The 23,696-nt window shown below is 36.0% G+C and overlaps 1 protein-coding gene across 3 annotated transcripts; it reads left to right on the forward strand.

Moving 5' to 3' along the window:
- Positions 1-2,412: 2,412 nt before the first annotated feature.
- Positions 2,413-23,429, forward strand: LOC128243523 (PHD finger protein 20-like protein 1). 3 transcript variants are annotated; one of them, XM_052961342.1, is made up of 18 exons: positions 2,413-2,448; positions 2,695-2,853; positions 3,331-3,429; positions 4,125-4,362; positions 4,515-4,680; positions 6,273-6,375; positions 6,621-6,703; positions 7,415-7,487; positions 9,301-9,521; positions 10,444-10,495; positions 10,786-10,992; positions 11,804-11,956; positions 13,373-13,584; positions 14,198-14,297; positions 14,672-14,870; positions 19,448-20,015; positions 21,016-21,169; positions 22,512-23,429. In XM_052961342.1, the coding sequence occupies exons 1-18, from the start codon at positions 2,436-2,438 to the stop codon at positions 22,664-22,666; spliced, it is 2,955 nt and encodes a 984-aa protein (XP_052817302.1). In that variant the 5' UTR covers positions 2,413-2,435; the 3' UTR covers positions 22,667-23,429. The 3 variants fall into 3 exon arrangements, with proteins under 3 accessions (XP_052817302.1, XP_052817303.1, XP_052817304.1); XM_052961343.1 differs by having other exon boundaries at positions 11,804-11,947; XM_052961344.1 differs by having other exon boundaries at positions 6,291-6,375.
- The last annotated feature ends 267 nt before the right edge of the window (positions 23,430-23,696 follow it).

Raw genomic sequence — 23,696 nt, forward strand, 5'->3', positions numbered from 1 at the left:
ATAGAATTCAAAGTTTATTTGTATCAAAAAGTAAATACTTCATCATGATGATCAAATGTAGATACACTTAGATGCTGACAGTTCGTGATAGCCGCTGGCTATTAGACCAATTAGCGTGACAGTTCATGACTATAGAATACATCCTTTCGTCTATAACAAGATATTAGATATGCATACCTGTCACAAACTAGACGAGATCAGCAGTATATATGAACGCATGTTACTCTTGTAGGAGGTTAGATTTTGGGCGTGGACTAGACATATGGCCCGTATGATACTTTATTATATACTGATTATTATACTTAGAAAGAACGTTGAACAATAAAGACTTAGAACACTTGAACAGTTGTTGGTTGGTTACTGAACGAACTATCACGAAAGTTAAGTGAGCGTTGGCGTTACGTGACAATATGAAGTTCCAGTGCATCCCTGTAGATGGACACGAGCTACATGAAGTTCCAGTGCATCCCTGTAGATTGGCACGAGCTACATATGACGTTCCAGTGCATCCCTGTAGATTGGCACGAGCTACATGAAGTTCCAGTGCATCCCTGTAGATTGGCACGAGCTACATATGAAGTTCCAGTGCATCCCTGTAGATTGGCACGAGCTACATGAAGTTCCAGTGCATCCCTGTAGATTGGCACGAGCTACATATGAAGTTCCAGTGCATCCCTGTAGATGCAACAGAATATTGCATGAAATCGAAACTGTAAAAATGACCCTATTTTTTTCGCCATGTTACCGGAAACACAGCTATTTTTTATTTGGTCTAAGACAGCGTTTTCTTGCAAGAAAGATTGAAGAAAGAACAAAACATATCCTCGGTGATCAAGAATTTGTGACAGGATTCAAAGACATCCATAGAACCTCTTTAAATGTTGACAGCAATATGTCGAAACAGTGTTATCACGAAGAAGTAGATACCTGGATCATTGTAAATGCGCTCGATGCAGTCATTGATGCTTTTGCCGTTAAATATTTGTCCTTCTTGTAAATCAAAAAGGGGGTTGAAATGGATGATACCTTGTACAAGAAGAACAGACATGTGTTAACCAGTACATGGACTTAGATACTCAGCAGTAATTAAAAAAAAAACACGCTAATCTCAATAGACAGATCAAGTGTTCACGTTTGACAGGATATGACAAAATGACTTTCTTCTCATTTTTTAGGAAAAAAAAGATGTTGGCAAATAATTGTTTAGACTGGGAAAATGTTACGTGATGAGTTGTAGTTGTCTATGTATTATTTAAAAAATAGTTAGAGCACAACATATGCAAAATATAATTGTATGTTTATTGTTGCCAACAAAACGATGGTGACCTCAGGTATTAACTGACGCCAGTATAATCTCATCATGTGTTCTTTTTATTCTAGTATATTGCTTTATCATAGCAAAACAATTTAAGTGACATTTCGCTGAACAATCACATAGTTAACTTCGGTAGGCACATGTAATTAAACAAAATGATTTCAATAAACATCATTTCTATTTGGCCAACAAATTGTTTCTGAAATAAAAATAACGACAATTTTTATGAGCTCAATAAACTCAACTATATATATATATATATATATATACTATGTATATGAACGAAGTCAAACTAAATGTGCATCTACTAAATTTTAAATAAAATGCATTCGAATCTGTGGCTAACAATATTTTATTTCTTTTCGAGTCTACCGATCTGGCATTTTGCAATGATTCATGAAACCAAGTTGTCTGTTTCCCAGCGTACTCTGCACAACAAGAGTACCGATAATGAAATGGTAAGGGCAGGTAACCCAGGCTAGAAACCAAGCAGCTCGGAATTTTTGTTACACGACTCATAGTGTCAGTTACATGTACAACTACGCATGTGTCCGATTGAACGGCGTTTTACTTCCTGCGTATAGCCGTAAAAACGGAGGATAGCCAAACGCTAACACATTCTACTGAATACGTCATAATAGATAATTTAATCGATAAAAGCGTTCCATAACGTCTCGGACCAATTATGTTTCGTAAGAGTCCAATGTGGCCAAATAGATGTTCGATACAACCACGGTAAATCGAGATCTATTTTTGTTGTGTGGAGCAAATCATAACCTTAAAAGCTATCTACAATGATGGAACGATATTTATAATTTATACATATAATTGGAAAATTTTAGGGGGGGGGGGCGCGCGCCGGGTCCGCCCCCCCCCCGGTACCGCCTATGGTTACATGTACAGTAGACCTTTCTAAATGTTCTATTTTGAGACTTTAACATTTATAACAGCAAAGCGAATAACTAACTAATGTTTGTTATTGCGGGTGGGAATCATACTTTATGATTAGTTTATCCATTTAAATATGTTGCTAGATTAAAGAGTTAATGGGCTCCAGGGAGGTCACTGTGTTGCTGCATTGGTTTGAGTTATTACATAAAGTGGAGTGTAACCTTTCAAAATGGCGGATGATGGTAAGATATATTTATTACAGAATTATTTTCTGATAAGTTGTTAAATGCAAATGCTGACATACTGTTATGATTTCGTATTGTATTGAGTTAAAATCATAAATGGTATTTACGCTGAAGTTCTTTTACTTTGTTCACATTATATTCAGTTAAGGCTACATTCTACTATAAATTATGATGTCTTTTTTTAATTTCAATATAAATTGTGTTGTAGAACGTCTATATTTCGCACTATTTATATCTACACAGTACAACAAGAGATGGTGGAATGTTTTGATGGTTCCAAGACTATAGCTGGTAGTGAAAAACTTGATGGCACAGGAAGCATGGGTGGGTTGGCAACACCTGAAAAGTCGGCGGGCCAGGTTAATATGGAAACTGAATCAGTATTGGCTCCTGATGGAACAAGTATGCTGTTTTTTTATAACATTCCATTTAAATCTTTTGTATAATAAAGTAATACCAAGCCAATGTTTAGTTGCTTTATTTACTGAGTTTGTCACAGTCATAGAAAATAAGACTTCTGGATGAACAAGTCCGTCTTCTTACATAAATTATAGCTATCAAACTCTATTAAAAAGCCCTGCCACATAAAATTCATAAGTTGAGAAAGTCCAGAAAGCATTTTACCAGTGCAGAGCTTGCCAGTTTGTGCTTATTTCTGCAGTCATGAGTAGGGCAGTTTTAATTGAATTATTTTTTTCTAAAATTTATTTATCCAATGCTAAAAATATATGCTGTAACTATTGCTTGCCTCTATTTGCAATGTAATAATTGAGGTATACATGGACCTTCACATCATAAGCATGGTCATTTGCAGTAAGATTTACTTAACATACAGGTGTAATTTTTTTTAACATATTGAGTGTGACATGTATTTGGCAGGTATGGATGTTCCAGAGCAGGTTATGAGAGTGGAGGATAGCAGCTCAGATGTGGTGGAACCTCTGACACCAGCAACTGACAAAAGCCCATCTGAGTCGGGTATAAATTGTTCAAATTTATCTTTGTTTGCTCAGGCGTCCATCAGACTACCTACTTACAAGTTTAAGGATTCTGAGTCATTATCAAGGAGTCCAGCAGATTAAGATAAGTTCATAGTCAAACAGCAAGGACAAATATTTAAATTCAAGTTAACTAATGGGCAATGTTGAAGCAATGTTTAACATTGTGTGAAGTTTAATAAGCCTGATGAATGAAAAATACCAATTATTATAAAAAATCATTTAATTTGCATGAACTAGTGGCCTGACCCAATGCGCTGGCCCAACATCTAGGACTCGCAGACTATATTTAGTGTCAAATCCTGGTATTAAATTCATTATGAAAACAAGGTTGTCCAAGTGGAGATAGAGTTTGGACTTTTAATTGCCTCGGAGTTTGGCCTTTTAATTGCCTCATCTTTTTTCAAAGGAAACCAATAGGGTTAGTGACGAAGGGTTGGAATAAAGAAGATGTTCTGACTGCCTTGTTTAAGTTGTTTGATATTATTGATTCATTGTGTATAGACTAAAAGTATATATTAAGTTAATCAGCATCTTTAGAATAATTATTTAAATCTCTTTTCAAACCAATTCATGTCACATAATGTGTGAAATTTTGCCTCACACATTATGTGACATGAATTGGCATGTCTGCTTTGTCAAAACACTCAATGCAAATATAAATGATCTATTTAGGTCGTGTGACCCCAGCCAGCCAGAGCGATCAATCAGCTTACCTGTCTAGCTCAGAGAAGAGCACAACAAGTCACAAGTCAAAGATCACTGACCCGCCTACTAGGCAGATAGAGTTTGATGCTGCGTCTACGTCATCAGGCTCTGTGAAAAACGAGGGTTCAAAGAAGGTTCCCCAGCGCCAGGGCCTGCAGTGTAGGAAGGGAGAGAAGATTGAGGCTATGGACTACCTGCATCAATGGTTAGAAAGAACACAACAGGCTGCCTTTAATTTTGACAATTAAAGAAGACATTTTACTTCCAAGTTTTTATGTGCATAACATCTATTAAGATTTACTGGTAATTCTTGAGTTGCGACCATAAGATAGTTACTTTGCTGATAATTTTCTCTAGGTTTCCTGCAAAAATACGGGCCGTGAATGAAGAGGATGCCAAGGTTCTTGTTCACTTTGACGGCTGGAATCAGCGCTACGATGAGTGGATCACCATGAACTCTGACCGCATCAGACCCCTGATAAGGCATTCAGAGAGGAAGGAGAAGTCAAAAAGAGTCAAAACGGTAGGCTTGTGGTTACATTCTTGTTGAGTCTATTAGAGGTCATGATTTTATGTCGCTGACTAGTCTTTATCATCTTTATCTACAACAGGGTATTTCATTGTTATTTGATTAAATACACTGGTCAAAATTTGGAAGCAAGCCCTTTAGGGTAAAATGCTTTCTGGGTTTGCTCCCATTTCGAATTTGATAAAATAGGGATTGTTCAGAAATTTGATGCCAAGCACTAGTGTTAAAATCAGGGCTTCTACATGCAAAAGCCTTATTTCAGTGACAGTAAATGTTGTTTAAGTTTAGGTGAATTTCAGAAGTTTTTAGACCTCAGTCATAGTTGTTTTGAGAGCTATTATCTCTGTGAGTTGTATCACATAGCAGAATAAAATCTGGTTGTCTTTTTTTGTGATTTATAAAATGTGTTCTAATGGGTAGTGTAAAGCATGATCTCTGGATATGGTGTAACTCGGCTGTTGCATGCACATGTAACTTACAGCATGCAAAATCATTCGCAGTAGCAAAATCAATATTCTTCAGGTAAAGACATGTACTTACTCTGTGGCTTGGTATTTAATTTAATCTTCTTGTGTTGGGTGGTTATAAATTAACATTTCAGTAATAAAATCAGACATCATGTAGGGGCTTATCACTTGTAAGGAAGAATTTTGTTAACAATCAATTCTAATGTGTGCCTCGATAAGCAAATAAAATGCTTATCACATTTCTCTGATTCCCTGTCAAAAATCTTTATTTAAAAGAAGCTTTTCACAATATTAAAAAAAAAGTTAAAATTTTACAAAAAACAACAGCATATGGTTCTAGATTTATTACAGTGAATTTTTTTTCAAGCGTAACCATTTTTTTTTGGTTGTTTCAAGTTAACTAACATATCCCAATTTTTTCCCCTTTTTTATTACCTTTGGACATTTTTTTTTCTTACTGTTAAATTTTTCACCTTTCTGTTCATTTTCTATAGTGTCTTGCTTCGGGAAGATGCATTTATGTATAAATCGCTGTAGTTGATGTCATTCCAGACCAACTGTTGCCAGTTTTAATCCAGATCAGATGGCAACGGTTTTAATTAAAACCAAATGGCGCAGGTTTTAATCTAGACAATGATTATGTCATATTGATATGTTTTGTCTTATCATGTATATATGCATGAAGGTAATTGAAATGAAACCCTTTTTATCTCATCCTTGGTATTGTCAGAGGGTGGATGTTTGAATAGACTTAATCCTTGGCCATAATTCAATATGTGGTCAAGATATTCTACTGTAACTTGTTTCACTTGTTGACAGTGACAAAATATATAAATAAACAGTAGGCCCATAACTCCGGCTAATTTTTGAGTTTTTCTCCTTGTTTTACATTTGCTCTGGGGGGCTCTTATGAAATCACCATATCGTCACCTCAGTGCAATAACTCAATAACTGCATATAGAAATAGAAGCAGATATTGAGTTCTTGTACTAAGGTGACGATATTATGTGAGCCTATAATGTAGCATGAAACAGAATGATAGCATGTGTAGGTCAGTTAGCTGTATATAGTATTGGCACATGGGTATAGAACATGTTTCCCTGGTTTATTTTTTCATAGTGTCCTGTGTTCCTTCAGGACCATACGATTGGTGACCAGGTATACGCAAAATGGACTGACTGTAAAATGTACCCAGCAAAAATCACTAATATACTGCCCAGTGGTGAGTACAATGCTATTTTCTGTCAGCTGGTGTTAAAGAGATGGCAGTCAAACATGAGGAGTGTACCATATATTACAATTCTGTGGTGTAAAGTTAAAATTAATTTCTTGTTTATAAGGTAGGTTATTACCAGAAATATATTTTGAATATATTTCGAAGATGGTTGTATTTGCCTTTTAAAATAAAATACTTTATTTTTGCTTTCTTGAAAACAACAGTATTATATACTCAACTTAAATCTGCAGGTTCATATGAGGTGATCTTCTATGACGGATTTAAGAAGCTGGTACAGCCCATTAATGTTCGCTCCATGCCGGGGGAAAGTAAGGTGGGTTCACTGCCTGATGATGAAATATTTATGGTAAAAGCTGTATCAGAATTGTAAGTATTGATCATTAGCAGCCACAAAGGGGGCTCCTAGTAACTAAGCCTTGTTATATCAACATACCTCTCATACGGTCCCTTCATCGAACTGATATTCCAGAGTAGTAGTGATATTTAATGATCTTTTTTTTTGAATTTGCAAATAAAACTTAAAATTGCATTTTATACAATAGACATCCTTTCCAACTGAAATTTATGATCTTACAATATTTGATGATAAAATGGCCTCTAATGGCTTAGTAGGATTCTTGTAACAATGTGCAGATGATAATGATTACTCATTTAGAGGCCTGGGTGAAAGTGACAACATTTTATTTGCTGTTTTATTTAATTTCACTTGGAAACGCTGTTAAATGCAAACAACACTCAGAGATTAACTTTAGTCAAAAATTTCAACCTTCATTCATGTCCAAATTATTTCAAAGGGGAGGACTCTCATGAAAACTCGTGAAACAAATTAAAATACTTGAATGCAACATTGACACTCCCTTTCAGCCTTTGTGATGGTATATGAAAATATGACTAGAATGCTTCTCTTAATGCAATAAGTGGGTATTATATCTGGGCAAATTCAATAGTAATAAAGGTAAAAATTTGACAATTAAAATCTATAGTAAATTATACAAATTATAATTGAAATGTTTTCCACTTGCAGCAGAGCTTTGAGATTGAGCCGGTACCTGAGCCTGTGTTGAAGAAAGCTAAGATGAAACTTGACGTAGTTCCCGGTAACATAGTGCATATTTTTTAATAACTGGAGTAAATATAATAAGTACATATTGCAAAAAAATAAAGCTGCAACCAATTTAATTAAACATAGATAAAATGAGGTTAGACAAATTAAACATTAAGCTGATTTGGGGCAGCATTAAATAACAATACAGTCGAAACCTGTTGGCTCGATATCCAAGGGACTGGCCAAAATACTTCGAGCCTCGCGAATATCGAGCCAAGCGGGAATGCTTACAAAGCATTCAACAAAATCGGGGCTTGACATAAAGTTCGAGCCAACAAGGAAATCGAGCCAAGCGATTTCGAGCCAACGGGCTTCGACTGTACTATTATTGATGGAGCATGCTGTTTTGTGCCAAGGGTTAGTGCTTCTGTAAGCAGTTTTTTTAACCAGGTTTTCAACGAAAACCGGGTTATTAGAATGAGGTTGTCGTTGGGCGGGCGGGTGGGCGGGCGTCAAACATTGGTTTCTGTTCAATAACTTTAGTTAGCGTTGATAGATATTGATGTAACTTGGTGTGTAGGTAGCTTATGTACAGAGCTAGCTTGGGATTGCTTTTGAGGGGGGTAGGGCTAAGGTCAAGGTCGCCTGTTACTAAAAATAGAAAAATGGTTTCTGCCCAATAACTTTAGTTAGCATTGATAGATATTGATGAAACTTAGTGTGTAGGTAGCTTATATGAAGAGCTAGCTTGGAATTGCTTTTGAGTGGGGAGGGGCTATGGTCAAGGTCACTATAACTAAAAATAGAAAAATAGTTTCCGCCCAATTACTTTAGTTAGGATTGACAGATATTGATGAAACTTGGTGTGTAGGTAGCATGTGAAGAGCTAGCTTGGGATTGCTTTTGAGTGGGGAGGGGCTACGGTCAATGTCACTGTTACTTGAAATAGAAAAATGTTTTTTGCCAAATAACTTTTGATAGCATTGATAGATATTGATTACACTTGGTGTGTGGGTAGCTTATGTAAAGAGCTAGCTTGGGATTGCTTTTGAGGGGGGTGGGGCTAAGGTCAAGGTCACTGTTACTAAAAATTTAAAAATGGTGTCCGCCTAATAACTTTAGTTAGGATTGATAGATATTGATAAAACTTGGTGTGTAGGTAGCTTATGTACCGAGCTAGCATGGGATTGCTTTTGAGGGGGGTGGAGCTAAGGTCAAGGTCACTTTTACTAAAAATAGAAAAATGGTTTCTGCCCAATAACTTTAGTTAGGATTGATAGATATTGACGAAATTTTGTGTGTAGGTACTAGTAGCTTATGTGAAGAGCAAGCTTGGAATTTCTTTTGAGGGGGGTGGGATCAAGGTTGCTGTTACTAAAAATAGAAAAATGGTTTCTGCCCAATAACTTTAGTTAGCATTGATAGATATTGATGAAACTTAGAGCGAAGGTAGCTTATGTGAAGAGCTATCTTGGGAAGTGGGGTCAAGGTCACTGTTCCTAAAAATAGAAAAATGTTTTTCTGCCCAACAACTTAGTTAGAATTGATGGATAGTGATGAATCTTAGTGTGAATATAGCTTATATGAAGCTGCAGATTGAACTTGCTCAAACAACAAATTAATTGGCTATAATTTCTGATTGCCCATAACAAAAACCTGGTTTCGTCGCATTGCGGCGCTTCTAGTTTGCTTCTTATTATATAATGAAGTTGTTGGTCCTTTTGTTATCATGAAATGTTCAATAAATTATTTTTGACATTCAGTTTTTATTTTCAATGATTAATTTGCATGTACCAATCAATTGTTATATTGTTTGATGGGATTCGTGTTTAATAAGAGTTTTCCATCAACATAAACTATTATAGATGTCCCTAAGGAGAGATCCCGGTCACTATCTGGAGAGAAAACCAAGTTCGAGCTTACCCAGGAACTGTTGGAGAAAAAGAAGTGTGCTAAACCTCGCAGGAAACGTCAGACCTTTGATGGGGCGGACCTGGCTAGTATTGTCAACTCCCTGGAGCAGCCAGCCCCTGAGCAGGTGCCAGTACATGGGGAACCAATAGCTACACAGACAGATTACACCAAGGTGAATGTCTAGCACATTTAGGAATACTCTTATGGCCATTCATCCTTTATTTCCCTAGCTTTTGTCTTCTACTGGCTGAAGTTCAATTCAGGCAATTATATAGCATATTCATGAAAATTTTGCCCTATAAGATTTGAAAGAAGTGCTAGCATATATGTATTAAACTCAGGGACTAACATCCATTAACTGTAGTCGGTTACAACTTTGAATAATTCGTTAATAGTCATAAAATAAAACACTATAATAAACATTATGTTTGTTTATGTTATTTCTATCTAATTATTATATCAAAAATGAATATTTTATGACATGTACATGTTCATAAAATTGGCATTGTCAAAATTGACATTTTTTATCAATAATTGGTTATAGTGGAGTAAACAGGACTATCTGAACCATTCCCAAAGCAAAATTTATGATATTTTTCCAATCTTCAGAAAAAAATCCCAATCAAAATCATTATTATTATATTTTTATTATCAATGTCTTTTTATCTGAATTCAGAAATCATTGATTTTCATCCCATTCAGAGATCAGTATGAAATATTATGTGTCATGATTTATTGCAATAGATATTTAAACCAAGAATTGATATTTCAGCCGTTTCAGGTATTTTTAATGGAAAAAGGAACTAATATTTAATAATTTACTGATTTGCAGGAAACTTAATACATTGTTATTTTAACTGTAAAATTTCCTAATTTAGACGTCAGCGACTCATGGCGTCTCAAATTTTCCCAAAATGTCAAGGTTTTTTTTTCCAAAATGGGCAGAAAAAGCCCTGGTAATACTAATGTGACTTTTTTAATTGGCATTAATTTTTTCGTCAATAGATACATGTATTTAGAGGTAAAATTAATGCAGAATTGTTTTTCTGATGCTGTATAATGTTGAGTCGAACTAATTGACATTATTTCTACAGGGAGAGGACCAGGCAGACCCTGCATTGGCTGGTAGTGATATCAGTGTGGCTGGTTAGTACTGTTCAATTCTCATCTGTTCTGTACCACAGACCATATCTGCAAATTATTTTACCTATTCTTAATTGCACTGAATACACAATTAAAAGTTAAGCTTCACTACATGTACATGTACATGTATTCTTATTTGAAATGTAGATCTTTGACAATTTATGCTATTACCTTTCGTGTTCTCTCTGTATATGGGCAAGCTATTCTTGCATTGTCTAAAACTCAACTCTATATCAGCAAAAATCGAAGGTAAAGCCCCTAAATCCACACAATCATAACAATCCATGATTCAGGTGTCGGCAAGAGTGGTTCAGCCATCCTGCCTCCAAAAGCGTTTGTAGTGGAACAGGACCATAACCCATACAAGTGTCACTTTGAGGGTTGTAACAAGAGTTTCCGCAAGGCACACCTGCTAGACTACCACATCAAGTATTACCACATGACCGAGGGGGATCCACCTCTGCCACCTAAGAAGAAGCGGAGAAAGACTACAAGCACTTGTATGTTCTTGGATTTTGAATTGTCTTAACTAGATCAGATTGATAAATATATTTTTTTTAGTCAATAAAAAGACAAATAAGCTTGTGTAATGAATATTGCGGGCATGATATTTTTGATAACTATGGTTGCTGTTCACAGACACACTAGAAATATAGCCCTGATTTGAAATCTATTCTCTAATTAGCTACAAAGCTCTTTCACATATTTCCTACTACTTTGTTTACTGAAATTGGTGACAGCTTGTATGGGAACATCTCAGATAATTATTTTATCCATTATTATATTGATTTAGGCAAAAATTACTTACAGTATGAAAAGGTATAATAACTCTCATATTTTCTCACGGAATACTATTGCAGAAATGGCACTTAAATTTTCCAATACTGCTGTACTGATGCCTCTATTATGGACATGTAGCTGCCGTTTCATGCCTCCTTTACAGACAAACAGGAATTGATTCATGCCTCTTTTCGAGACATATTAGCCATGAAAGGGGCCACTTTGACAGACATAGGGGCCATGAAAGGGGGCACTTCATGCCTCTCATACAGACAAAAAAGGAACTTATTCATGGCTATTTTAAAGACATAGGGGCCATGAAAGGGGCCACATTTACAGACATATAGGTGCAATGAAATGACCATTTTTTTCAGACATGTTAGACTGTTTCATACCTCTTTTATAGACAAATAGGGGCCATAAAAGGGGCCACTTCATGCCTCTCTTGCAAACATTTAAGGACTGTTTCATGACTCTTCTACAGACATAATTATAAGGGCTGTTATCATTGATTATTTTTCAAAACATTAGGTTCAACAGAGTCTGAACAGGGTACCAGTTGTTTTAAAAAGTCTGTTGTGAAGAAGAACCGTAACCTATCCACAGAGGGCACACTGTATCAACCAACAGTGAAGCTGGAGGTCCCGGATGTGGCAGCACCCCCTACAACACAAGGTTTGTCATGTATGTGTGTGTCCTGTATGCTTTCTTCCTAACTATTAACATGATGCCAAGTCACCATGAACAAACATATGCTAGTTTGTGGAATGTGGAAGCTAAAATAATTAATAAACAAGTTGTGTATTATCACAAAGACACTTTTTAAACAGAAAATACTCTGCTTTGTTACCAACATTTCACAACAGTATACAAGAGTCTTCGCAAGGGGACCAAATGCATGTTAGGTGACTGTAAATTAATTTCTAAATTTTCATCCCCGCTCGCCCCCCCCTCTATTTTCTGCTTTTCCTTAGATTTTATTAACTCAAATAACTAGAGTCTGTATTTGCCAATAGGTCCAGTACTATCCAGGAACAGCTCTTATGTAAACCTTCAGTGTCAATGTGGTAGGATTGTGTTCATGTTTCAACTAAAACATTTAAACATTGCACAATAAGAAAGAGCACAAACACAGTGAAACAGTTATCTAAGAAAAATAAAAAAATAATGTCACTCACTGCCCCATTAACAAAAAAAAAATGGATATAAATCTAGCTATGAACTGATATTGGCCTTACTATTTAAAACACCCTTTATGGCAGCTGACTATGGGTGAAGTGATTTATTATGTAACAGATGACACAGGCACCATATAGGACGGTCCACACTGTCCAATATTAAAGAGCCTAGGTTCATGTTGTAGACTTAACTTTAACAGCCTTGAAGACCCAGCTTTCAGAATTCAAGTGCCCCTGCGGTAATTGTTACCACTTCAGTTGACCTTTAGGGAACAATCTGTATAGCAAGTATTGCCCGTAGTCTTATAAACTAATAAACTAATTCACTGCTGTCGGGAGAATGCATACATGTTTTACTGGAATCTAGAACTTGTCAACTATGATGGCCAATTAATGTAACTGCTATCCTCAATCTTGGAATGGATGTTGGTCATACGGTAACCTTAAATTACCCCACAGTCATTTTAAATTTGGTACATGATTAAGGGGCATGCATGTTTTGCAAACTTCTTTTGTGTCGTTTTTTTTATATATATATGAAAGGTTATAAATGGGAAGTGTCCCATGAACATGAAGTTTTCCGCAAACAGGCAGGTTAGGTTTTATTCAAAGAATAAATCCCACAAATGGTTGAATCTAATTTTAGAATCCTACAGGTTGATTGAGTTGCGATGATGAGGTCATTGCCATCTCAAATTGTTTGTGGTTCTGTTTATATAACATGTTTTATGCTTGTGCAAATCTGCCCCTTAATGAAAACCTGCCTATTTGTTGGAATCTGCCCATTCTTTTGTCCAAATATTTATTAATTATCACTGTTTCAATGTAAATGATTTTAATAACATTCTGTATGACATTTTGTAGATGTTTTATAACTGATAGTAAGATGATACTCTGTTCTAATTCAACCATTTTGTCACAGATACTGAAGATACAGGCATCCAGACATCCCCTGTCAAACATCCAGACTCATACACGTCAGAGGACTCGAACCTGGGCGTGAAAATGGAGATAAAGGCGGAGACTCAGAGTCTCGAGGACTCGAGCGTAACAGACGCCGAAGATTTCCTCAAGCCAGACGAGCTTGTCAACTGTATCTGTGACTTCCAGGAGGAGAACGGGCTCATGATACAGGTGGGCAGAGATTTACACGCAAGGCCCCAATATCATCAAAATACTGAATTCAAATCTTAAACTCAACTGGTGTTACCACTTTAAAGTATAGTATGATTCAAAATCTTGTATGTTTTTACATTTTTCAAAACCATTTCTATCTCATAGAAACCTTAATATTTCCTATATAAACCTTTATTTCAAAGATAACTGATTATAAAGCAAATAAGCACTGTGATTTAGGGGGAAGGTCTTTATTCTGTGGACAGAGCTATTAAATGAATGATGTTAATATTTAATGCGGTTTTAGTGGCTCAAACTAACATGGACTTGGCCATTTAGATGAACAGAACCATATAGCATTTAGCAACATTGGGTTAATGGTTCAGAATTTTTTGTTAACTTTAAAATGTGAACTATTTGATGAAGTACTCACATATATATTTAAATATAAATAGCTGAAATACTTGTCCTAAAACTTGTTTGACATAGAGTAGACCACAAGTGTATCCATTTAACTTACATAGCAGTTACGAGTTGAAAGTTAACAACAACGACATACAGAAGTCACAACTTTGTTAACTATAAGAAAATTCTGATCAATCAGCGTAATATATACTGTTATGTATTGCAGTGTGAGGTGTGTATGTGCTGGCAACATGCTGCATGTTTCGGCATCACAGAGAGAACCCTGCCCAAGACCTACGTCTGCTTTGTCTGTGAAAACCCACCTGGTATGATTACCCTTGTTCACAGGAAGTTTATTTTCATGATATATAAATATTGCCGAGCATTCAAAAACTTATTCAAATGTACTAGCTTTTCACTAAGAGATATTTTTTTTTTAACATTTGATGTAGTTGGTGCCATGTACAGGTAATTGTCATCCCTTCTTCAAAATACAAGATGACCAGGCCTTGAAAAATAAAAAAAAGCCAGAAAATGGCAGTCTTGCTTTGAAAGTCGCCCTTCTGACGGTTTGCAGTTTTTTTTGCAGCTGTTCTGCTGTATAACCATATACATGTACAACCTTATTTGCTGTAAGGGTTTCTTGCTAATTCATGATGTATATTATAATTGTTGCTAATTTGACCCTCTGCTAATGCAGGTGTTCGTGAGAGTGCCAAGTATATCCATGAGCAGGATTGGTTTAAGACTGGTGAGATTCCATCGTTGAGCTACCTTCCGCGCGCGGGGATGTCAGAGGAGAAGTGCAGCACGGTGAAGACCACGCATACCCTCGTAGCCGACATACACCACCTGAATACTGTCCTCTACAGTCTCAAACTGCAACTCAAGATACTTAGGTGGGTCATTGTGAAAAAAATTAAGAAAAAAGTTCAATATATTCACCTGAAACTTAGTACACATGTTACCAGTGACAATTTGCATAGACTGATAGGAAGCAGGGCCTATACATCTGGCTTGAATAATCCATTATTCAGTAATGCCATAACTCATGCATAAACATCAGACCTCAAAACTATTCAAGTTACTCTCATGAAACTTGGTACACATATTACTGCTGACCCACACGCTTAGCCAGCCGACTATTCTCATGTTGATAATAGTTAAGGAATATCCCTTGATTAGTTGTGAAAAACAGCTAAGAGTGGCTTCAATTAGCATGGTTTTGTTTGACTTTTTGACATAAATGGAAGTCAGGAATTCATCTTAATATAAAACTCTGTTGGCATTTAACATGTATGTGTATCTAAATCTATACTATATGTGTTTATAATGAACAAATTTTGTTTTTGAACTTTACGGTTGAAGATATCCGTTTGTTGGTATTGCCTGTGATATTATAGACAGTTCAGATAAGTATTAAAATAAACTACTTAAATATTTAGGCACTTAGTTTATGAAAATACAAGAAAGTGATTGATTTGTGATTCTTTCATAGTTGTCAATGTACTAAGTGTCAGAGTTATTTATTACATGGCAAGTGTAAGAGTTTTCATTAAAAGCATTTTCTTTTTTAGCTCACCTGTCACGTAGTGACAAGGTGAGCTTTTGTGATCACTCTTCGTCCGTCGTCCGTCCGTCCGTCCGTCCGTCCGTCCGTCCGTCCGTCCGTCCGTCCGTTCACAATTGCTTGTGAACACAATAGAGGTCACAATTTTGACCTAATCTTTATGAAACTTGGTCAGACTGATCATCTCTATAAAATCTAGGTCAAGTTCGATATTGGGTCATCTGGGGTCAAAAACTAGGTCACTAGGTCAATTAGTAGAAAAACCTTGTGAACACAATAGAGGTCACAATTTTAGCCTAATCTCAATGCAACTTGGTCAGAATGGTCATCTCTATAAAATGTAGGTCAAGTTCGATATTGGGTCATCCACGGTCAACAACTAGGTCACTAGGTCAATTAGTAGAAAAACCTTGTGAACACAATAGAGGTCACAATTTTAGCCTAATCTCAATGCAACTTGGTCAGAATGATCATCTCTATAAAATGTAGGTCAAGTTCGATATTGGGTCATCCGCAGTCAATAACTAGGTCACTAGGTCAATTATTAGAAAAACCTTGTGAACACAACAGAGGTCACAATTTTGACCTAATCTTTATGAAACTTGGTCAGACTGATCATCTCTATGAAATCTAGGTCAAGTTCGATATTGGGTCATCTGGGGTCAAAAACTAGGTCAGTAGGTCAATTAGTAGAAATACCTTGTGAACACATTAGAGGTCACAATTTTAGCCTAATCTCAATGCAACTTGGTCAGAATGATCATCTCTATAAAATTTAGGTCATGTTCGATATTGGGTCATCCGCGGTCAATAACTAGGTCACTAGGTCAATTAGTAGAAAAACCTTGTTAACACAATAGAGGTCACAATTTTAGCCTAATCTCAATGCAACTTGGTCAGAATGATCATCGCTATAAAATGTAGGTCAAGTTTGATATTGGGTCATTCACGGTCAATAACTAGGTCACTAGGTCAATTAGTACAAAAACCTTGTGAACACAATAGAGGTCACAATTTTAGCCTAATCTCAATGCAACTTGGTCAGAATGATCATCTCTATAAAATCTAGGTCAAGTTCGATATTGGGTCATCTGCGGTCAATAACTAGGTCACTAGGTCAATTAGTACAAAAACCTTGTGAACACAATAGAGGTCACAATTTTAGGCTAATCTTAATGCAACTTGGTCAGAATGATCATCTCTATAAAATCTGGGTCAAGTTCGATATTGGGTCATACGCAGTCAATAACTAGGTCACTAGGTCAATTATTAGAAAAACCTTGTGAACAAAATAGAGGTCACAATTTTAGCCTTATCTTAATGAAACTTGGTCAGAATGATCATCTTAACATAAGCTAGGTCAAGTTCCATATTGGGTCAACCCAGGTCAAAAACTAGGTCACTAGGTCAATTAGTAGAAAAACCTTGTGAACACAATAGAGGTCACAATTTTAGCCTAATCTCAATGCAACTTGGTCAGAATGATCATCTCTATAAAATATAGGTCAAGTTCGATATTGGGTCATCCGCAGTCAATAACTAGGTCACTAGGTCAATTATTAGAAAAACCTTGTGAACACAACAGAGGTCACAATTTTGACCTAATCTTTATGAAACTTGGTCAGACTGATCAGCTCTATGAAATCTAGGTCAAGTTCGATATTGGGTCATCTGGGGTCAAAAACTAGGTCAGTAGGTCAATTAGTAGAAATACCTTGTGAACACATTAGAGGTCACAATTTTAGCCTAATCTCAATGCAACTTGGTCAGAATGATCATCTCTATAAAATTTAGGTCATGTTCGATATTGGGTCATCCGCGGTCAATAACTAGGTCACTAGGTCAATTAGTAGAAAAACCTTGTTAACACAATAGAGGTCACAATTTTAGCCTAATCTCAATGCAACTTGGTCAGAATGATCATCGCTATAAAATGTAGGTCAAGTTTGATATTGGGTCATTCACGGTCAATAACTAGGTCACTAGGTCAATTAGTACAAAAACCTTGTGAACACAATAGAGGTCACAATTTTAGCCTAATCTCAATGCAACTTGGTCAGAATGATCATCTCTATAAAATCTAGGTCAAGTTCGATATTGGGTCATCTGCGGTCAATAACTAGGTCACTAGGTCAATTAGTACAAAAACCTTGTGAACACAATAGAGGTCACAATTTTAGGCTAATCTTAATGCAACTTGGTCAGAATGATCATCTCTATAAAATCTGGGTCAAGTTCGATATTGGGTCATACGCAGTCAATAACTAGGTCACTAGGTCAATTATTAGAAAAACCTTGTGAACAAAATAGAGGTCACAATTTTAGCCTTATCTTAATGAAACTTGGTCAGAATGATCATCTTAACATAAGCTAGGTCAAGTTCCATATTGGGTCAACCCAGGTCAAAAACTAGGTCACTTGGTCAATTAGTAGAAAAACCTTGTGAACACAATAGAGGTCACAATTTTAGGCTTAACTCAATTCAACTTGGTCAGAATGATCATCTCTAGAAAAATATAGGTCAAGTTCGATATTGGGTCATTCGCGGTCAATAACTAGGTCACTAGGTCAATTAGTATAAAAACCTTGTGAACACAATAGAGGTCACAACTTAAGCCTAATCTAAATGTAACTTGGTCAGAATGATCATCTCTATAAAATCTAGGTCAAGTTCGATATTGGGTCATTTACCGTCAATAACTAGGTCAATAGGTCAATTAGTAGAAAAACCTTGTGAACACAATAGAGGTCACAATTTTAGCCTAATGTTAATGCAACTTGGTCAGAATGATCATCTCTATAAAATCTGGGTCATGTTCGATATTGGGTCACCCGCAGTCAATAACTAGGTCACTAGGTCAGATATTAGAAAAACCTTATGAACACAATAGAGGTCACAATTTTAGCCTAATCTTTATGAAACTTGGTCAGACTGATCATCTTTATAAAATCTAGGTCAAGTTCCACATTGGGTCATCCGCGGTCAATAACTAGGTCACTAGGTCAGATAGTAAAAAAACCTTGTGAACACAATAGAGGTCACAATTTTAGCCTAATCTTAATGAAACTTGGTCAGAATGATCATCTTAACATAAGCTAGGTCAAGTTCCATATTGGGTCAACCCAGGTCAAAAACTAGGTCACTAGGTAAATTAGTAGAAAAACCTTGTGAACACAATAGAGGTCACAATTTTAGGCTTATCTCAATTCAACTTGGTCAGAATGATCATCTCTAGAACAATATAGGTCAAGTTCGATATTGGGTCATTCGCGGTCAATATATGACAGGTGAGCGATTCAGGGCCATTTGGCCCTCTTGTATTTTCATGTGATTAAAAGTTAGCATCAACGAATAAAAAAAAAGAATAATTCTCGACAGGAAAGTAAAACTAGATGCCGGCAAACATTTTATCAGCCATTGTGATTGATTTTCTAACAATAGTTGCATGTCTAATGCACAGAAAACACTTACGCAATGCAATTCATCAATTATTGAGAAAACTGGGTAATTACCTATCGGTTATCTGGGTGTTGCTGGGGTATTGATTACCTAAGCTTTACCTAAGTGCCCACTTGTTATCCTCCTTATAATGACATTTAACTGTCTGGGACAAAACATTTACATTTGTTTTACATTTAAGTTGTTGTGTTTATCTTTGTTATCTTGATTAATAGATTTAGAACATTTGTTTGGCAAAATCTTCATTCAGCCAAGTAACAGGATTACATAATTATGTGTTTATGAATATTCTCTGATAAACTAATTTACATTGTAACTATTTAGCCTGTATGCATTCATATAGAGTCTTATTTCATATATAAGTACAGTTTTCACAAAAATATTTTACAATTTTAACTATGGATTTTACATTTTGGTGCTTTGCTAATTTGAAGGATTTTTTTTAGGACGAAAGATGAAACCAAACTCAGACAATGGCGATTGGATTGGGATGTCATGGATCCCCTCCAGGAAACCATAGAGACTTGCCCCAAAGGGGGAGATAACTACACCATTGTTCAAATAAAAAGGGAAGATAACTCTGATCTCATAGACCCATCAAAGGGGCTGAACTCAGATGTCAAAACTGAGATCAAATCTGATAATAAAATAGAGTTAGTAGAAGTTAAAAAAGAACCTGTCTCTTCGGCCGATGAAAGTGAGGTGGAAAATAGCTCTGTGAATGTAACTATGGGTAATTCTGGAGGCTGTGTGAGACCTAGACCCGAGTCTGGTGAAAACGGATTAACCGTGAACACTAGACCAGAACCAAGCTCAAATGGTGATCAAGAATTTCAAAGAAATGACACTTCAGGTAGTTGTTCTGCTAATGGAGATGTCTTAACAGTGGAATCTCAGCCTAAGGGTTCAACACTACCAACTAATTCCCAAGATGTGCCTGAATCTAGCACAAACACTTCCCTCCAGAATGACAAGCCTGGTGGCTCACTACAGCAAACCACTGGTGCTACACAGGTATGAAACAAGTCCTTAAAGTTATGTATTTTAATGATAAAACAAGGCTGTGGGAAATAATTTTTTACGTGGCTTGGAGGTTTCGGCTACCAAAAAATTGGTTTATAAAACTAACGTTATAATGAAGCAAGCATTGTTCTAGCATATTGTTTGCTGTAGAAATTCATGAGTTTGCAAGTATAATGCTTTGTTTTAAAGTTTGCTGGCACCTGTTGTTTTTATCTCCAAAGATTTTCAACTATATATATTGGTTATGGGTTGTAAACTTAATGCAGTCTGCAATAACTTCATCTTTAAAGGATTTTTTTTTTATCTTCTATTTCTATTTCCCCAACAAGGGGATAAATTGGAGTCACCCTAGGGTCGGTTTGTTCGTAGCAATTTTCTCTGTCCGGCCCATAACTTGAAATCCACTGGACTCTATTTCAGCTAATAACATGAACCTTTTATGCCATTTATTACTTTTCTTGTCTGAAGCATAACTTGAAAACTATGGGTTGGAATCTAATAAAACTTCATACAATGGTAAAGGAACATGGGAGGAAGTGCAGTGTACAGGAACTATTACTCTATTTTAGCTTTATAAAATTACAGAGTAATTGCCCTTCGTTACTTTTTTCTTGTCAAGAGCATAATTTTAAAAACTACTAGGTGGAATTTAATCAACTTCATTCAGTGGTAAAGCTGAATGAGAGGAAGTAAAGTGTACAAGCACCATAACTCTTAACAACAGCATTTTCTATTTAAGGTGGGATTTCTAAATAGTTCACTGCCATTTCCTATGAGGGCAGTGTTGCGAGATATTAATCTCATTCTGTGATAGCTTTTGTTCATATAAAAGTTTAGCAAACACAATTCCTTATCAAATGCTACCAAAATGATTTGGGGTGACCAGGCATCAAAAGTCCGCATTGTCACCAATGCCTTAATAATAAAACAGGCTCATTTGTACATCTCATACGGTAACTGCTCATATCATTAAACATTTGTTCCCCCCCAGGGTGTAGAGGAGGACATCGGAACCCACTCTGACAGTACAGAGAGTGTAATAGAGGATCCTGTAGAGGTCTGCGAGAAAAATCTGCTGTCCCATATTCTCCGTGTTCAAGGGGAGATCAGCGATAGGTTGGATAGGATAGAAGAGGAAGTCACTAGTAAGTTTAAACTTGTACTGTTATTGGTGTAGTTGATTCAGTAAAACATCTGTGAAAATAAAATGCTCTCTCATACTCTGGGAAATCAATAAGATGTTTGATTTATAGATTCCCTGAGTCCCTGAAAATAAAAAAGTGGGAATGATATAGCACTGGTGTAATCATTGGAGATGAAGTGTAAAAACTTTAACCAAGTAGATGTATTGTCTTAATACTGTGGTAATCATTATGTCTCCCACGGAAGTTTTGATGTTGTACTGGCCATTGGCCTGTCTGAATCACACAAAGTATGATTGTGCGAAATCACCAAACTGCTCGAGGAATTTGGATGAAACTTTACAGGAATGATAAGTACATGTACTTACCCTAGCTGTACAATTAGATGGATATGTACAGGTAGGGTCATTTTCACAAATTATGGCCCTTTGATTTAATATATATTGCACATAGAGATTTGTTTGTCTGCATGAAATTGTGATGAAAAATTAAGTCATTAATTTTACATATTCTGTTTGACAGGATTTTTTTGGCTCCATATTCAGCAGTCAACAGCAAAAATAAAGCATTAAAAGGCATTTTTTAGTACAGCAAAATAGTAATGGAAAATGCTTATTTATCATACAACTACATTAACTGTATTTCTTCTTACCAAGCATAAATACCACTCATTTGTTAAATTGTATTACGTTTCAGTCAGATTAACTTTTCGTATGTTTGATGACTCTTAATTTGTGTTGTGATTATACCATAACTCTAAGTTTGAAATACTGATCAGAGTTGGCCTCGGCCAATTTTAAAAAAGTGAGTGTTAACTATAGTCCCTTGTACCAGGAAACATGGAAATAGATCCACTAAAGATATCATTTTGAAGAAAGCGTGATTTTGTTTAATTACGTGTGCATCCTGTTAGCTCATTTTTATTTCAAATTCTTTACTTTGAGGTCCATTTAAATTTTTAACCAAACAATAGCTTATTTTTTACTTCAAGTGCACATAGAGACTCTTGTCTGCAAAAAATGTTAAGAACATGGTCTCATTGATTTTTTGTCACATTTTTGTCGAACAAACTACTTTTAAAAATTAGCTTCATATTCTTGATACTTTTCCAAAATAATCATCATGAGCAGATGCTTGACATGATTAATATTTTTTGGTGTGGGAGTGGGGTGGTGAGAGGGAGAGACATATAATTCCCATAGGAAACAAACTCTAACTCTTTTATGCATTGTACAAAAATTATAACTTTGGTCAATATTATACAAACATTGCTGAATAAACCTTTTTTCTCACATTATTTTTATATAAAAACCAATTAAACCATTCTTAACTCAATATTTTACAGTGCTGGAGGCAATGGATGCCGTCCAGTCCCGGAGACAGCCTGCTCATCCCCAGACTGTGTTGTCAGACCTCCCTCTGTTGAAACAGAACATGAAAACACTCCACACAGACCTCACCAAGGTGAAGAAAATGTCAGTGTTCCACTACCAAGTCTAGCTGGAAAACGAATCCTCTGAGCTATTGTTGTCAGGGTCCAGGACTCCTAAATGTTGGCACTGACTCTTAGGCGTGGTAATCCACCAGACTCATGCAGTAGTTCAGGCAAAAGAAAGTATTCTTGTTAGTTTCTAAAAACTTTCAAACAAATATTGTTTTGAAGCTATTTAGCTATAAATACTTCTCCTTTTTTGACAATGAACTTTTCTACATGTATTGGACTCCCTGATTTTAACTGGACTACTAAGGTGTGTGTAGACAGACGGCAGAAAGAGTGAGTGTTTAACACTGGTTGTACACTGACCTTGCCAAGGAGAAGAATATAGCTTCTTAAGATAAAGAAAATATTAGTGTTTCATTATCAAGTATATCTGGATTCCTATGCAGTGTCTTTTCATGAAATCTTACCATCAACACTATCAAGTTGCATCACGGGGTTTATAGGTCCGTGGTTGCATGTAGCTGGAATGCTGGCTTACGTAGTGGACTGATCGATTACATACTTATTTATTGTGGACCAAAGTTATAATTGAAACATTTTCTTAGTTTTACACATTCTTTTGAAAACATAACTGACTTTTGACACATTTTCTATGGACCAATATCATGCCCTTGGGCCTTGGCTGATAAATTTCTTTATTGTTAAATACATTTACATTGTATTTTGACGGGCAGAGTTATGTTTGTTAGGCGTTTGTTGATGTTAGGTCTTATTGCTTATTGATGCATTTTTGTATGAAATTGAATAAATAATGTAAACCTTTATTCTGTTCTACTCTACCCGAAATGTTTGAACTGTTATATCAGATAGAATAAAACCATAATGGTTGAAGTTTAATAGATGGTACTACCTAATGCTTTACCTTTATAAAAGTATCTTTTGTTTGCTCGTCTAATGGCGAAGAAAAAGATGTGTATACCGTATTGTTAAAAAATACGCATTGGCAGTCAAAATAGGTACATTTTCCCGACGTTAAAAACGACTAAAATAGCGCCAGATATGCTCTAGAATGCACCACAGACGTTCCCC

This window comes from Mya arenaria, chromosome 8 (assembly GCF_026914265.1).
Source record: "Mya arenaria isolate MELC-2E11 chromosome 8, ASM2691426v1".
In the NCBI taxonomy this organism is placed as follows: Eukaryota; Metazoa; Mollusca; class Bivalvia; order Myida; family Myidae; genus Mya; species Mya arenaria.